Genomic DNA, 16,734 nt, shown 5'->3' with positions numbered 1-16,734 from the left:
GGAAATTTCTGTCTTCCCCCTTGAAACTCACCCTTCTTACCTCATGATGGAAAATCTTAGCCACATTTAGAGAAAGAACTGATGGATTCTGATTGCAATTTGAAGCATACCATTTTAATTTCATTATTTAACTTGTTTTTTCCTTTTGGTTTATTTCTTCTTTCATAACAATACTAATATAAAAATATGTTTGATATGATTGCATATATATATATATATATATATATATATGTTTACCATTTAAGGAATGAGGAGAAGCAGGAAGGGAGAAGAATTTGGAACCCCAAAATTTTTTAAATGAATTTTTAAAGTTGTCTTTACATATAATTGGAAAAAATAATTTTTTTTTTTTAAATAAGAAACTCACCCTTCTTCCTAACTTTGTCTTTAAAGCAATTCACAATCTGGCTCCAACCTGTCTTTCTCATTTTCCCATTTTTTCCTTCTCACATACTCCACATTTCTGCTGAACTGGTTGGTTTCTGGGATTTTGCACTGGTTGTCTCCCATCCTAGGATGTTCTTTATCCTCATTTTTTTCTCTGGGAATTCCTTGATCCCTTATTGACGCAGCTCAAATATCACTTCTTTCAAGAGATTTTTCCTGATCTCCCAGTTATTAGATCTCTCCCTCATTCCCTAAAATTAATTTGTTTATTTTTAGTAAATTAAGTAAATTAATTATTTAGTTAATTAGATTAAGATATAACATTTATTAATGTATTTTCTATTAATTTTTTGTGCACATGTCATTTTCCATGAATGTCTCCTTATGGTTAAGCATTGCATTTTTGTCTTTATATCCCTAACATGATAAATGCTTAATTTATAAATATTTGAATTTGTCCTTTATTCAGTAGGGGTTCATCAGCTATGATTTGGAGTTGGTATAAACTCACAAAGTGTCTTGAATGTGGATTAACCTTCTGGGGTCCTACATGTAATCAATATGACTACTATTCTAATCCACAAAGCAGAAGTTACCGAGGGTCTAAACTCAAGTGGTGGTGGTGGGTCATCACAAATGTGAATGATTTATTTTAGCATGTAGTAGAATAGATAAGACTTCTTAGTTTATTGAATATGAATAGTAAGGGAAAAATCAAAGATGACTCAGGATATGGATAATGGATAAAATGGATTCAGGATGGATAAAACAGGAGTCATTTTAGGTGGTTGTGGAGGAACTGCTTTGTGCATAGATTGGATGAGTTAAACTACATGGCCACTGAACTCCCTTCTAGCTCTCCAATTCTGTGACTCTGGGATCAGAAAACCCTGAGCACCCATTTTTTTTTCAGGAATAATTCAATAAAAATTATCTTCAAATGAGATATTTAAAATAAAGCCCTTAGCACAAAGCCTATTACCTAATAATTGTGGTTACTTCCTTTTCCCTCCTTAATAACTCACACAGTCTCAGATATGAATTCTGCATGGGAGAGGTAGAGACTTCGATAGTTGGCAAAAAGTTGTTATGTGGGACTATTGGAGACCAATTAAGTAAATTAAGTAAATTGGAGACCAGTTGGGCTTAGGAAATCCTTGTGTGGTTGCAGTTTGAGATCACCATGGAACAAGTTAAAGAGAGCCCCAGTCTGGGAGGGAGGAATCCCAACTTGTAACTCTCACTCTCTCTACTAATTGTCTCAGTGACCTTGGGGAGGTCACCTCATCCATGGCAGACCAGTCTTTTCTCCATTCCCCACACCATGCCACATTCAGGTCCTCCTTCCAGCTTTGCTCATGTGGGTTCCCTGCCCTGGTATGTTCTTACACTGCCTCCCTCTGATCCAAATCTCATCTGTCCTCAAACCCCAGAGCAAGGCTCACTAATATATGTATGATGGCAAGAGTATTGAATTTGGATATTAGGAGACAGAAACACAGAATCCCAAGGTTGGGAGGGACAGCCTGAGACCTTCTGGTCTCATTTTATGAACAAAGAATTTCAGGTCCATAAGATTAAAGTATCATAGATAGGTGCTTCAGTGAATAAAACACTGGATCTGAAGTCAGGAAGACCTGAGTTCAAATATGGCCTTAGACACTTACTAGTTAGCTATGTTTCCCTGGGCAACTCTCTTAACCCTGTTTGTCTTGGTTTCCTCATCTATAAAATCAGTCGGAGAAGGAAATGGCAAACCACTCCAATCTTTGCCAAGAAAACCTAAATGGAGTTCCAAGGTGTCAAACTCAACTGAAATGACTGAAAAACATCAACAAAACACTAGATAATTAGCAGCAGAAGCAAGACCAGAACCCAGGTCTCCAGAGCTCTTTCCCCATACCTTAGTGACTGGCCTGCTCACTTTTGCATTCCCCCTCAGAGTTGGGTAATTCAGCCAGATTTGCCTTCTGAGTACTTTAGTGGAGGAGTGAGAACAGGGAGTGAAAAGCTACAGGGGAGGAGGTGGAGGAGGGGCCAGTCACTCATTCTGTGTGATAAGAAAACCTCCCCAGGGACCCAAATGTTGAAATCTGGCTTAAGCTATAGAGGAGATCTAAAGCATGAGTGTTTGCTGTGTGTGTGTGGCTTGAGCTACTGCTCCATCTGGGGTAGATTCCAATTAGCTGATGTCCCCTCATGTCTGTGCTTTTCTCGTGCTGGGCTAGCCGGATGGCATGTGTTACTTCTGAGCCTTCCTGTGCTTGCTGCCCACTGGCATGTGATCCAACAGGTCTGTTCTTGGGAAGAAGCAGGTAAGAAAGGCTAAGAGAGATGGGCATGGCTGGCAATGGGAAGGCTCTCATTGTGCATCTCAGTTTGGCCCTGCCCCAAGAACAGGTGCTAGGTCTCTTCCATCTTTGACATCATCCTGGAAATGAAAGCTCCCCTCCTCAACCACCTCCTCCCTGCCTGCTTCATGACTTGAGCCCCAGCAATTAAAGAAAAGAAAGTAAGGCAAATTATGATGGAGTGGAAAGAGCACTGGCTCAGTCAGAGGATCCACATTCAAATCCTGTCTTTGATTCTTACAACCAATGTGAATGAGAGCAAATCATTTAAACTCATGTGAAGTCCTTTTCCAGTTCCAGGCCGGAGCACTATATCTAGAGTCAGGAAGGTCACCTCAGGCCTTGGACACTGTGACCCTGGGCAAATCCCTGAACATTGCCTGCTTAAGCTTCCACCACTGACGAATGAAGCAGACAGAAGTTAAGTGACTTGCCCAGGGTCACACAGCTAAAAAGGGTCTGAGGCTAGATCTGAACTCAGGCCTTCTTGATTCCAGGCCTGGTACTCCATCACCTCAACTGAGGAAAATGTGAATAATAACAGCAGCTACCTCACAGGTTTTATAAGGATCAAATGTGGCAATATATGTAAAGCAATTCCCACAATGCTCAACAGTTGGTTAGGAAGTGCTTATTTCCTTCCCTTAAACCTGAGATGCTTGTGTGCCCACGCACATCCATATGCATGCTTCTATAGCTATCATAGATCTTGCTAGAAATGATATTATGCAGTTTTGTTTTTTCCCTTAGTCACCACTACAGGTAAAAATATAAGTTCTTGTGAAAGGAAACTTTGCAGAGGCACCTGTTCAAACCTGCATGGGGATTAAGTGAGGGACCAGGGAGAGTAGGATTTCAGGGATCTTCACAAAGTATTTCTCTCTCTGGTTTTTGCAAGGCAGTAAGGTTAAGTAACTCACCCTGGAAGAGGTGGGAAATGGTTCCTTCACAGAAGAGCTTGTCTTTTCCCAGTGGTGGTAATAGAAGCCCCAACTTATTGTGAGATAAATTCTATTCCCAATTAAGAAACAGAAGAGGGATATCAAAATGGAGTAGTAGTTAGCAAACTGGAGAATGTGAGTTCAAATCTAACCTCAGAGACTTACTAGCTATGTGACCCTGGGCAAGTTACTTAACCCTAGTTACCTCCTAAACAAAAGAGAGAGAACAAGTTCTTTTCTATAATGTATTCTCTCTAATAGGTTAAATTGAGCTTTCCTTTTCTGATCTGTCTTACTGTTTGACCTCTTCGTTAACCTGTGCTTTTTCCCCCCACAACTTGAGCTCCTTGGTTACTGATAGGAGCCCATATTTCCAAACCAGTTGAGGTTTATGTACCATTTTCCTTTCAATATCCCTGGGAGGTATATAGTGCAAGAATTACTACCCCCATTTTACAGAGGAGAAAGCAGTTTCAGAGAGATGAAATGATTTTCACTTTCAGTTTGAGATGTCAGTGGCACAGCTATTAAATGGTGAAGTCAGTCTTTGAACCCACATCTTTTGTCTCCAAGGACAACACTCCTACTACAACCCACTGCCTCTTATTTATCAAGAAGAATTCAATCTTGAACCTGTGGTAGTAGCTGGTAATTAGACCCTCTAATATCTGTAATAGGACACATTTCCAGGAGTAGATATGAACCCAGTTAGGTCCTACCTTGATGCCTCAACTTCCCCTGGACAAGATCTCACTGCCTCAGTTAACTCTTCAAGATCTGAGTTCTCTTGGAAAATGCCAGGGACCATAAGATGAAAAATTTAGATCTAAAAAACGTTAGAGATTCTCTAATCCAGAATAGAGAATTTTTTCTGCCAAGACTCATTTGAATATTTATACCATCATCCCTGGATTATATTTGGTTAAACATTTAGTGATTTTGCTCCCCAAAAGTTGCTCAGTTTATTGAATTTTGAGCCCCTCCCCCAGCTGTTGCCTTGGCAATACCACACCAATATACTGGAGGTTCCCCATTCCTGCTCTAATCCAACCTGGCCACAGGAAGATAGTGATCAATAAACATATATTAAGGGTTTACTATGTGCCAGGCTCCATGATGGTTGTAGTGAATATAAAGACAAAGGTGAATCACTGTTCCCTCTTAAAAGAGGAGAAATGAGAGTTAGGAGGGAAGGGAAATGGGGAATGGCAGAAAGCTTTGGGGATGACCCTCCATTGTATTCTCTCAAGTCCATAGGTAGGTAATGTAAGACAGAAAGAAGCGAGAGGAAAGGACACCTCTCTCTTGTCTGAGGCACTCACCCACTACCCTAATGGCTTTTGGATCTAGCAATATAAAAAAAAAATCATTGATAACCTTGGGAAAAGTAACTACAATTGGATGTTGTACTGGAAATCATTTTAAAGGATAAAGAAGTGTGAGAGTGTAAGAAATTGGAGGAAAATAGTGAAAATAGATTTTTCTAGGAGTTTGGCTATGAACAGGGAGGGTGTAGACAGAGAAAGAGGAAGGGAACAAGAATTTATTAAGTACCTACTATATCAAGGAGGATAAAAGGCTGAACCTAGAATCAGCCTCAGACATCTTGGGCAAGTCACTTATCCTCCATTTTCTTTAATACACTGGAGAAGAAATAGCAAAACACTCCAGTATCTTTGCTGAGAAATCCCAAGGACAGTATAGTCTTACAAGGGCACATAGAATTGGACATATCTGAATTATAACAACAATAAAATGTGCCAGGATTTTGGTAAACATTTTACAAATATCTTGTCTGATTTTCACGTCAACTCTGGGTGGTGAGGGCTATCATAATCCTCAATTTACAACTGAGAAAACTGAGACAGCCAGGAGTTAAATTATATGCCTGAGGTCAAAATTGTCAGAGGCAAAATTTAACTCAGGACTTTCTGACTCCTGTCCCAGAGCTCTATTCACTGGCTAAAATAGGAAAAGAGATAAAAAGTTTAAGTGAAGGATTTTTTTTTTTAAGAATGGGAGAGATTGGAGCGGCTAGGTGGTGCAGCGGATGAAGCACTGGCCCTGGAGTCAGGAGTACCTGGGTTCAAATCCGGTCTCAGACACTTAATAATTACCTGGCTGTGTGGCCTTGGGCAAGCCACTTAACCCCATTTGCCTTGCAAAAACCTAAAAAAAAAAAGAATGGGAGAGATCCAGATATGTTCGCATGCAACAAAAAAAAAGTCAATGGTTACAGTGAAGTTAAAAATTAGGGAGAAAGGTCATAATCAAATGGGCAATGAAGAAAAAGGATGAAGGGCACCAATAGGGGGATTAGAATTGGTCAAGAGGAGGGCATCCATTCTCCAAAATAGGAGCAAAGGAAAAAAGGATAGCCGTGGAGATGCTGAGGTTATTTGAAGGCCAGAAGGGTGGGGAGAGAGCTAGTAATGAATGACTTCTATTTTTTTCAGTGAAAAATAAGGAGTAGAGAAGAGGGAGGTGGTGGAATAGGTGGTTGAAGAAGAGAAGAAAAGATTAGGAATAATCATTCCTAAAACAGAGGTGTGTAATAGTAAATTAGGGGGAAAGGAGTGGCAGGCAGAAGTAAGGACTTAATTAAAATTATATAGTATGAATTTGTCAATGATCCAGTCAACATGGTTGCTGGTGACTTTCACCTGCCTGAGATCAAGGACAGGAAGGTAGATGGAGAAAATAATCAATCTAGGAAAAGGAATGAGTGTTGCTAGGATAAGGAAACATGGAGATCCAGAGTAGAGGGCAGTGAAAAGTTGAATTGGTTAACTAAAAGATCAATATTTTGAAGTAGGAAAAAAAATGCTAGAGTAGGAGTGAAGTCCTGGAAAGTTAGGAAAGGAGAAATTGTAGTGAGGATAGAGAATAGTTTAGAGGTGAGGCAGAAGAACAGAATTTCAGGGCTCTAGATGGTGGAAGCAAATACAACACTTGTGGGTAGAGATCAAGGATGTACTCCTCCCTGTGGGTGACTGACATGGGGCAAAGGTGCAGATTGTAAGAGTTTTGGAAGCTGATTAATTGGAAAGGAAAGGTGTATGAGGGAACAGTGTTGTACAAGTTAGTGTTCTCAAGGCTAAGGACAGGATTTGGTTTGGAGGAACTGACTTGCGAGTAAGGTATTGAACTCCTTAAGATAGAAGAGAGAATTGCCCTAGGGCTAGTAGAGAGCAGTAGCTAGAATCAAGATAAAGGAATATATCTGAATGGAGTGAACTTCAAAGGAGGAGATATCACTGTATAAAGGAGGGCTTGGGAGTGGCTTGGAGGAATGACAAGCAGTCTTTCCCCTCCCCAGGCTGACAATGCCTGGGGACATGCCAGTAGAAACATCCTGCCCTGGAATGTGGGCAGCCACCTTTCCAGTAGTATCAGGGGAGAGAGAGGTTTCCATGACTTTAAAGAGATGGGAAGAGCAGGAGAAGCAGAAGTCTAACATGAAGGGTAGTTTGTTAAAAAAAATAGAGTGTGGGGGGGGTCCTTTGGGGCATAGTGTAAGGGAATGGTAGAAATGGATAGAATTTGTACCCTTTTTTTTCTTTCGTAAATGTCTAAATCACTTTCAACTCAAACTTGTCAATTAATGATTACACCAGTTTACATTTCTCTATCCAATGGTTGGGAATGAGGAATTGGGACACTGGGGGGGATAAAAGCTTAAATTGAGGCAATCTATGACTTAGAATCACAGAGATTAGGGGAGGAGTCACAGAATATTAGATTGTTATGCTTTCTCCAGTAGGAATGTAAGATTGATTTAATTACTATACCCTGAATAGGAGGTAGAAGGCTATGGGAACTAGGGAGGGGCAGGGAGGGGGCTATATCTACAGTAACTGGACAAAGGATAATACCCATGATGACTAGGCTCTGGAATGATTAGATGAGATGAATCTCAGTACCAAAACTGAGTGGAACATACTCCTAGAGTAGTTTCTGGCAGTTCAGATGGTCACCTTTCTTGGTGTCTTGGTGGTGAGAGACCTGTAGCCAGATAGATAGCAAAAACCTGAGTCCACATAACTACCAAGTAGAAGAGTGAGGATTTTATTCTAGGTTCTCTTAGTCTGAGGTGATTAGGTGGCACAGTGGATAGAGTCCTGGGCTTGGAATCAAAAAGACTCATCTTCCTGAGTTTAAACCTAGTCTCACACACTTACTAGTTGTGTGTCCCTGGGCAAGTCACTTAACCCTGTTTGCCTTGGTTTCCTTTGACTGTAAAATGAGCTGACAAGCCTCTTCAGTATCTTCCCTAAGAAAACCTCAAATGAAGAGACAGACACAACTGAAAAATGACTGAATAGCAACCTCTTAATCCAACTCAGGGTATCACCTTATCTCACTTGGGAGGAGTGATTAATTAGGAGGGAAATATATTTGAGGAGGCAGTGATGTTTAAGTTAATGTTTTCAAGTATAAGGGCAGGTATATGTTTTGGTGAAGCAGATAGAGGGATTGGTGAGAAAGGAGGGAGAATATCCTAAGGGCTAGTAGAAAACAGTAACCTGCATGACAGGAGTCTTAGCTCCCTGGTAAGCGAAATTAAGACAAGGACAATTGCATATTGTGGGGCCAGAGAAAAAACAACCCCACCTTACCTAGGGCCAAGTTAGATATCTGAAAAAAATGGAGGCAGCTATCTCAGACTCATTGAAAATACTCTGTAATTTCTGGTAATGACCAACTCTAAATGACGAACAAGAGCTCCTGAAAGGTCATTTATCTGAGCGGAGGAAAAATTGTTCCTTTTCCTAGGGCTGTCATCTTTCACTTTAATTAATATCAAAAGTGTACTCTGTTGGCAGTGGCTTCAAATGCTCTAACGCTGGGAGACTGGACTTCCTGTGACATTTTTAATGAAAAAATGTAAATCATATTTGGCTAACACTACGATATGGGTGTTCATTAGCTAATTCTAAATTGCTGTGGAACACCTGTGGCAATGCATCTGGCCTCTGTATGAATATCAAAGGATCATGTGACCAGGGTGCCAGTGGGGCTGGAGTTGAACAGACAGAAATTGGGGGACATGGTACTTTGACTTGCTCTAAATTTTTTCTTTTAATTCTGATTTGGTTTTCATCCTTTGAAGTTGCTGCTGTTTTCTTACCCCCTATCCTTCCATCCACAATCCTACAGCAAAAGGGCAAGAGGATCACCTTAAGAAGGGATACTCTCCAGTTCTGAAAGGGAGTGGAAAAATGGAGAGAGAGAGGAGAAATGAGGACAGGGAGATAAACACTTGAGAAGAAACTGAGGAACAAGCAATAGAGACTCATCCTCTAGGTTATAGACAGAGCTGATCTAAGACTTCATCTTCCTAATAACCTCTGATGGACAAGAGAGACCCTGCTAGGTGATCTCTAGATTTTCTAGACAGAACTGGGGAAGGAGGAGAGGAAGCGGCATAAAAGGATCATTCTGAGGTTGCTACCTCTGAATGCAGTTCTTTTGGTACAAGTCATCATACAGCAGGAAGTAGATCCCAAATCATCCACCTAGTCCACTGCAACCAGGAGGGCAGTTTTGAGCATGATCTGCGAGATGGTTTCCACAGGTAAATTCAGCCTCTGTTCTTCCTTCCAACTCTGACATTCTGTGTTCTGTGATTCTAAGATCCTTAACAGCGATATTATTCTATGATCCTCTGAGAAGGGAAGAAACTGGGATAGACTGCCCAGAAAATAACCAGATTTTAAAAAGGTGAGTTTCTGCTAATTACAGAGTTTTTACCTCACCTTTTAACAATCTAGGGTAGGCATTGAGGCTGCTGTTTTGTGTTTCACTTGCATTTAATGTAGTTTTTATTATGCCTGAGTAATTAAAGATTAATAGTAATACTAATGTAGTTGTTGGGAGCTTCAGAGCTTGGGTCTACTAGAAACAGCTAGTATCTCACATTCAAGGTGTACATCCTTGTCCACAGCCTGGTATTCCTCACCCATGTGTTTGCTCTTAATATCCAACTAGATGACTAAATTATTTCAAAGCAAAGGCACTGAATGAAATAGCAGCCAGAAAAGTATCAACAAAATGTTTCTGTCTGAACATGTTCTTCGTACTACCATAAATAGGTGTACATTAGCAAAATGACTAAACATGTGCAGAGAATAGGAACACTCGCAGAGAATTGGTGACCACGGAATGGAAGGACAACTCACCCCTGACATTGCTACAGTTTTCTGGTGAGGTCATTAGACCATCCTTGCTGATTTCTACCCCCAGACTTGTCTGCTCCAGCCTCTACTCTGTTGGACAGTTCTTAAGCTAAAGGCTTTCTCTATTGAATACTGTTCTACAGGCTATTTAGTCTCGGCCTGATTGCATGTGACCAGGTACAGATCCATTGGGCATTTGACCACGGAGCTTCTTTCTACTTTTAACTCAAACTTGTCAATTAATGATTACAACAGTTTTACATCTCTCTAAAACAGGGTTGGGGAATTTTTTTCTGCCAACAGCTATTTGAATATTTATAACATCATTTGAGGGTCATATAAATCAATTTAAAAATTAGCTTGCTATGTTTGGTCAAACATTTAATTAATTCATTCCTAGATATATTGAATTTTGAGTCCTGCCTGTAGTGGCTGTAGCAGTGCCAGGCCAAATGATTTTGCTGACCTCAGCCAAGATGTTGCCAGCCTTTGCTCTAAAATATTAAGGTTTACAAAACATTTTTTTTACCATGACAATGTTGGACATGCAGGTTGTATTATTTTATTATTTTAGAGATGAGGAAGTCCCAGTGCAGATACTTTTCTGGCACATTATGGAGGGAATTCTTGTTCAGGTGTGGGTTGAACTTGATGGTCTCTGAGTAACTTTCCAGCCTTCAGGTTTGAGGACTCTGTTGGCTATCTATCGCTCCTTTAAAAGACGAATGCTCTTGCAGGTAAAGATTGAGACCTTTCCATATCTCTTTTAGAAAAGAAGCCACCCTTGCTTTAGTCAAGCAAAAATTTCTTTCCTGGGGAGAACCCCCCCCCCAAGACCCCCCCAACCCCCCCCCCCCCAACTTATCTTGGCTTTTGTTCCTTGGGAATATCTTGGCTTGGTTCTTTCATTTTGGTCATCCCCTTCATCTTTGGCCTTTTTGTTCCATAACATGTCATCTTTGCACCATGTTTCAGCTGCCTGCTCCCTCTGTCCTTGTGGTTTCCTTCTCCCATTGGTGAATTTCTCCCAGTACCTCCATTCTGAGAAAGGACCCAGACCTACTGATACCATGTTTCTTTCTATGTCCCCAGATGGGTACCTCCCCTTTCTGTGCACTTCTCCCATTCTTTTCACCTTTCTTACTGTCTTTCATTAGTTCTCTTCTTCTATTACTGACTACAGAGTGCTCCATCTTCCATCTTTACACTGGCAGTCACCCATGCCCAGAAAGTTTTGCTGCCCTATCTCAACCTCAAAGTTACCTCAAAGAAGCCTCTCAGGCATCATTTCCCATAGTCTTTCTTGATTCACCTGCCCCCCCCATTGCCCCGCCTCCCAAATTATCTTGTATTTATAAATATTTATACTTATTCACCCTACATCTGAGAGTCTGTGTGGTTTCAATTCCACAGAACAAGATACTCCTTGCAGGTGAATCTCATCTCTATTCTCCTCACCATGCTGCTCACTCAAACCTCAGTCTCCTCTCCTCTGATTGGAGGGTTGGAGAGTGGAAGACCAAATTCCTCTCATTGCCTTCCTTTACAAAAAGCAGAAACTACTTCTGACTCACTGCACTTTGCATCTGCTGCTCTCTCTGATTTCATCTCCATGGAATAAGATGCCCCCAGGTCAGGTTACCCCCCCCCCCCCATACTACCACCCCTCTTTCCTGACTCCTTGTGTGTGTTGTGTCCCCCTCCTTTCAGTTGGAAGCTCCTTGAGAGAAGGTACTTTCATTATTTTTATTAATTGTATCCCTAGTGACTGGAACATAAGAGACAATAAATGTGTATTGAATTGGACTTGGATTGGATTGGATTACACTTTTTTTTAATATATTGTCTCCAATAAAATGTAAGATTATTGAAATAAGGAATTGTTTCTTTTTTCCTTTTTTCTTTTTTTGGTGCTTGTACCCCAGAACTCATCACAGAATCCAGCAAAAAGTAGGAGTTTAATAAATATTGATTGATGGATTGTGCACACTTCTCATCTCCCACAAAGAACTCTCAGCTTCAGGCACCAAATTCTTCAGAACAAAAAGCCAGACCTTCCACTAGTTAAAGCCCTTAGGCTTGATCCTTTCTTTTGACTAAACTTCCTACTCACTCAGCAGGGGTAGGAATTCAATAAATGGGGAGGAAGGTAGGGCATTCCATACTTAGAGAACAGCAGGAGCAAAAGGTTGAAGGAAGCAAAAAAGTACAGGTTGTGTTCAGAGAATATTCTAATAAAATGAAAGTGTAGAGTATAGAAGAAGTATCATGAGAGGAGTAGGTTGGAGGCAGACTGTGGAGAATGTTGAATGGCAGGTTAAGAAATTCAAACTTTATTCAATTTACCAAGTGCTGTATGAAGAAGGGATGGAGATAGAGACAATATCTCATATTACTCCCCTCTTATTTTGAATTTCTCTTGTTCTTGTGTGCCTGTATTCATGAAATCTCTGGTTCCTGTAATAGATTTCTTCTGTCAAAGATACCACCATCTCCATCTATTGAAATTTTTTCCTCTCCTTTCCTTATAATAGCCATATCCCCCTGCCCACAATGGTTAAATCATCTCAATTTCTTATAGCATTTTGGGTTAATCTTTCTTTGCACTAATCATATTTTCCCTTAAATTATGGTTATTTATATACTTGTTCTCCCCCCATTAATAATAATAAATTAACACTCATATAGTGCTTTAAAGATTGTAAAGTACTTTGCATATTTTATTATCTTATCCAATTCTTACAAAAACCTTGTGATATTAATTATAATGCTATTATTAATCCTATTTTATAGAAAATTTTTCCTATTTTACAGATAAGAGAAACTGAGGCTGAAAAGTTAAGTAATTTACCTGGAATCCCACAAATAGTAAATACATGAGACAGGAGACAGGAGACTTTTCTGACTCCAAGTTTGGCACTCTATCCTCTATGCTGTCTAGCTTCCCTTTGGGATTTTTAATAATGATAATAATAAATGGCATTTGCTTATAAAGCATGTTACAAATATCCTTTTTGATCCTCACAACAACTCAGGTATTCCTCCAGGTTCAATATATTTTGTGCCACCTTTGTGCCACCAAGCTATCCTTAAACGAAGTTCAAGGTTATTTTGCAGGACTCTGGGATGAGAGCTAAAATATGGAAATCACAGAGGCAGATTTTGGTTCAGACTATTGAAGAACTTTCCAGTACTTACAATTGTCTGAAGAAAAGCTATCTGGAGTCCTACTTCCAAAGTGCTTTGTTTTTTAAACCAAAGACACTTCTCTGGATGGTGGGAATTATGTCTCAATATATGAGAATGGAATATATAAGTCCTGCATATGGGAAGCTAAAATCTGGCAGGACTATTTGGAAAGTTATCTTACTTATTTTCCCTAAAAGTTCAGAGAAAGCTGTCCTGGGAGGCTCTGGGAGACTCCCTCTGATGTCTTGGATTTGGATAAACCTATTGATATGATGCATGAGGTTCAAATTGTCCTAGCAACAAGAGTCATCTGATGACTGTTCTTATTTAATGAAAACGTATTCGCCTGAGTGACTGGGTCTATGGAACAAATCATTCTGCTGCTTATTCACTGATAGGAGCTCCCAAGCACCTAGATGGACCAGTTGCTAGAAAGACTGTGGTTTGTGGTAGTGTGTTTTTGGAGTTAATGGTATAGGGAGTTAGCATGCTAGAGTGGAAAAAACACTAGTTTTGTAGTCTGAAGACATGAGATCAAACCTTATTTTTGTTCCTGAATTTCTTATGGGTCTCAGTTTCCCCATCTGAAAAATGAGTGGATTGAACTTGATGCCTTCCTAAGTATGAAACCTATGATCCTATTAGTTTGTAATTAGTTTATAGAGGTAATGGGGTGGCACAATAGCTCTCTGGGCCTAGAGTCAGGTAGGCCTGAGTTCAAATCCAATCTTAGATTGCATTTACTTACTATGACCCTGTGCAAGTCATTTAACTTCTGCCTCAATTTCCTCCCTCTAAAATGGACAGCTAGGTGACTTAGTGAGTAGAAAGCCAGCTGAGTTCAAATCAAGTCACAGACACAAACTGTGTGACCTTGGGCAAGTCACTTAACCCTGTTTGCCTCAGTTTTCTCGTGTTTCAAATGAACTGGAGAAGGAAGTGGTAAACCACTCTAAAGAGTCAAGCATGACTGAAAATGACTGAACAACAAAATGTGAATAGGAAGATCAATAATGTTAGCAAAATACTTAGCAAAATTCCAGGTGATTAATAAGAATTTGTTCCCTTTCTTTTCCTCCTTTCCCTATTTTACATATTGTGAAATTAAGGCAAAGAGAAGAGAAACAACATGCTGAATTAAGGAATTTAATTTAAGAACTAATCCCTGCAGCCTATTGATCCATATCAGGGAAATTTCATAGCTTGGACCTGACTGCTATGCCAGTAGTTTAACTAAGATGTGTCAGGACTACCAGAGGAAGATACTACTGCACTTAATTTTTTGGTGTCATACTGCTCCTATAATAGAAGACCAGGGGCATTTATACTTCTTTAAGTAGCTGGTCTTTTTTTTTTCAGTTCTTTTTAAAAATTTTCTTTAATTTATTTACACATTACTAAAATATTCTTGTTTAAGAGTAAACATAATTCCCCCTCCCCCACAAAAATATAAAACTTCATTAGAAATTAAGTGAAAGAAAGAGAGGAAAAAATGTGTTTCAGTCTATTCTGATACCATCAGCTCTGTCTGGGGTGAGTCACAATCCTTATCATAAGTCCATCATAGAAGTTGCTTCCATATTTTTCTACAGTTGCTGTTGTGGATTGTAATTCTCTCCATCCATTCCTCCCCACTACCATCTATTATATTTTCTCTCTCCTTTCACTCTGTCACTCTTCAAAAATGTGCTATGGGGCAGCTGAGTGGCCAAGTGGACAGACCACTGGCCCTGGGGCCAAGAATTCCCCAAGCTTACATCCCACCCCAGCAACCTCCCAGCCACCCAATCTCACCACCTTGCAAAAAGTAAAAAAAAAAAAAAGAAAATGTGTTATATATGACTATCCTTTCCTATGATCTACCCTCTCCTTTATCACCTGCATCACCCCTCCTCTACCCCGTCCCCCTTCTCTCCTTTTTCTTCTAGGTGTCTATACCCTATTGAGCATGTATGCTATTTCCTCTCTGAGCCATTTCTGGATGAGAATGAAGGCTCCCTCATTCCCCTTCATCTTCCCCCCCCCTTCCATCCCACTGCAAAAGCCAAATGAAATATCTTATCCTATTCTACCTCTCTTTTCTCTTACTTCCAGTACATTTCCCTCTCACCCATTGACTCCATTTTTACAATATATTATATCTTCAAATTCTAGCTGGTCTCTTCTTGATTAGATTGTAAGATACTTGAATCAGAGATCTCTTTTTGTCTCTTTTTGCCTCCCTAGTTCTTTTTTTTTTACAGTAACAAATTTTTTCATTTCACTTTTATTTGCACTCTAATGTCATATTTACTCTCGTGCCATAAGCTTTTGTTTCTTCAGTTTCTTCTGGGATATCTTTTTCTTTTGAGCAACTTCCTCTTCTGGTTTAGGAACAATTTGTTCCTTTTCAGTAAGTATCATCTCAATATGGCAAGGAGAACTCATGTATGGGTTGATTCGGCCATTAGCCCTGTAAGTACGCTGTCTCATTTTGGGAGCCTTGTTAACCTGGATATGCTCAATGACAAGAGAATCCACATCCAAATCCTTTAATTCAGCGTTGCTCTCTGCATTTTTAAGCATATGCAGCAAGAACTCAGCACTCTTTTTTGGCCAACGACCCTGTGTCCAACCCCACTGCTTAGCCTGGGCACACCTGCCAATGCCACCATTATATCGACGGAATGGAACACATTGTTTCTTCAATGTGACGTCTTCCAAATACTTGGTAGCTTTTCGGATGTGCATGCCCTTGATGGCTTGAGCTGTTTCATGGGTGTTCTTGAAGTGGACCCAGAGATTTGAACCCCTTGACTTGCATGATTTTGTGGGGTTCTCTGGATCAAGAGAATACCTCACCATTTTAAATGATTACCCAGGACGGCTCAAGGTGCCTCCCTAGTTCTTAATAAATGTTTATTGATTAATTGACTGGTTCCAGAAAACCTTAGAACCCTGGAACTCATGTGTTTGACATCCTGGAGTTCACTGTACTAGAATTCTGTAATCTCATCGTTTTAGATCTACAGGGCCTATGGGGTTTAGAAAACCAGAGGACATGGTTCTAGAACCCTAAAACCCATGGTTCTGTTACTTTATAGGAGAGAGCTGGAACTCTACAATGAATGATCCTCAAGTTCTAGATTTCCAGCTCCCCAGTTTTGTGTAGAGGTCGCCAGTGACTTCCCTATCCTGTTTGTACTGCAGGCATTTGGGAAAATGCGGTTTATGGACCAGATACCTAGAGTGAAGGCGAGGGCTCACGCATTGTAGTTAAAAGTTCAATTAAAAAAGAAATACTGGCAGGCTCTTTGAACTGTGACATATCTCCACAGCCCTCAATTAGAGCTTGGGCTACTCTTGCTTTCCTGCCGCTTAAATCAGCTGCTTTTGAGCTGATTTATGTGAAGAAAGTTGCTCTCTAAAATAAGCTCTACCTACTCCCTCCCACCTTCTGGGAGTTTTCCCCAACACGGTGGAGAGAAAGAAAATTAATTTGAAAGACATAAGACTCCCAGATTCTACTCTTTCTTAAATAGCTCTCCTGGATCCAAGGGATTTGGGAAATAATAATAATAATAATAATAATAATAATAATAATAATAGCAGCTAGCATTTAGCCAGTGTTGTTGTCATCATAAAATAACATAATATTTGTAAAAACACTTTGTTACAAATATTATATCACTTTATGATGACAATAAC

General features: G+C 40.0%; 1 protein-coding gene across 1 annotated transcript; it reads right to left on the bottom strand.

The window, feature by feature from the left end:
• Nucleotides 1-15,295: 15,295 nt before the first annotated feature.
• Nucleotides 15,296-15,914, bottom strand: LOC141518636 (large ribosomal subunit protein uL22-like). Its single transcript, XM_074230832.1, has one exon. It carries the CDS (start codon nt 15,889-15,891, stop codon nt 15,337-15,339), a length of 555 nt encoding a protein of 184 aa, XP_074086933.1. The 5' UTR covers nt 15,892-15,914; the 3' UTR covers nt 15,296-15,336.
• Nucleotides 15,915-16,734: the final 820 nt, after the last annotated feature.

This window comes from Macrotis lagotis, chromosome 1 (genome assembly GCF_037893015.1).
Source record: "Macrotis lagotis isolate mMagLag1 chromosome 1, bilby.v1.9.chrom.fasta, whole genome shotgun sequence".
NCBI classification, from domain to species: Eukaryota; Metazoa; Chordata; class Mammalia; order Peramelemorphia; family Peramelidae; genus Macrotis; species Macrotis lagotis.
This window is presented reverse-complemented; position numbering and strand designations above follow the sequence as displayed.

Coding starts and splice junctions, on each gene's coding strand:
- LOC141518636 (XM_074230832.1), bottom strand. CDS start 15,891: ATGGTGAGGTATTCTCTTGATCCAGAGAACCCCACAAAATCATGCAAG.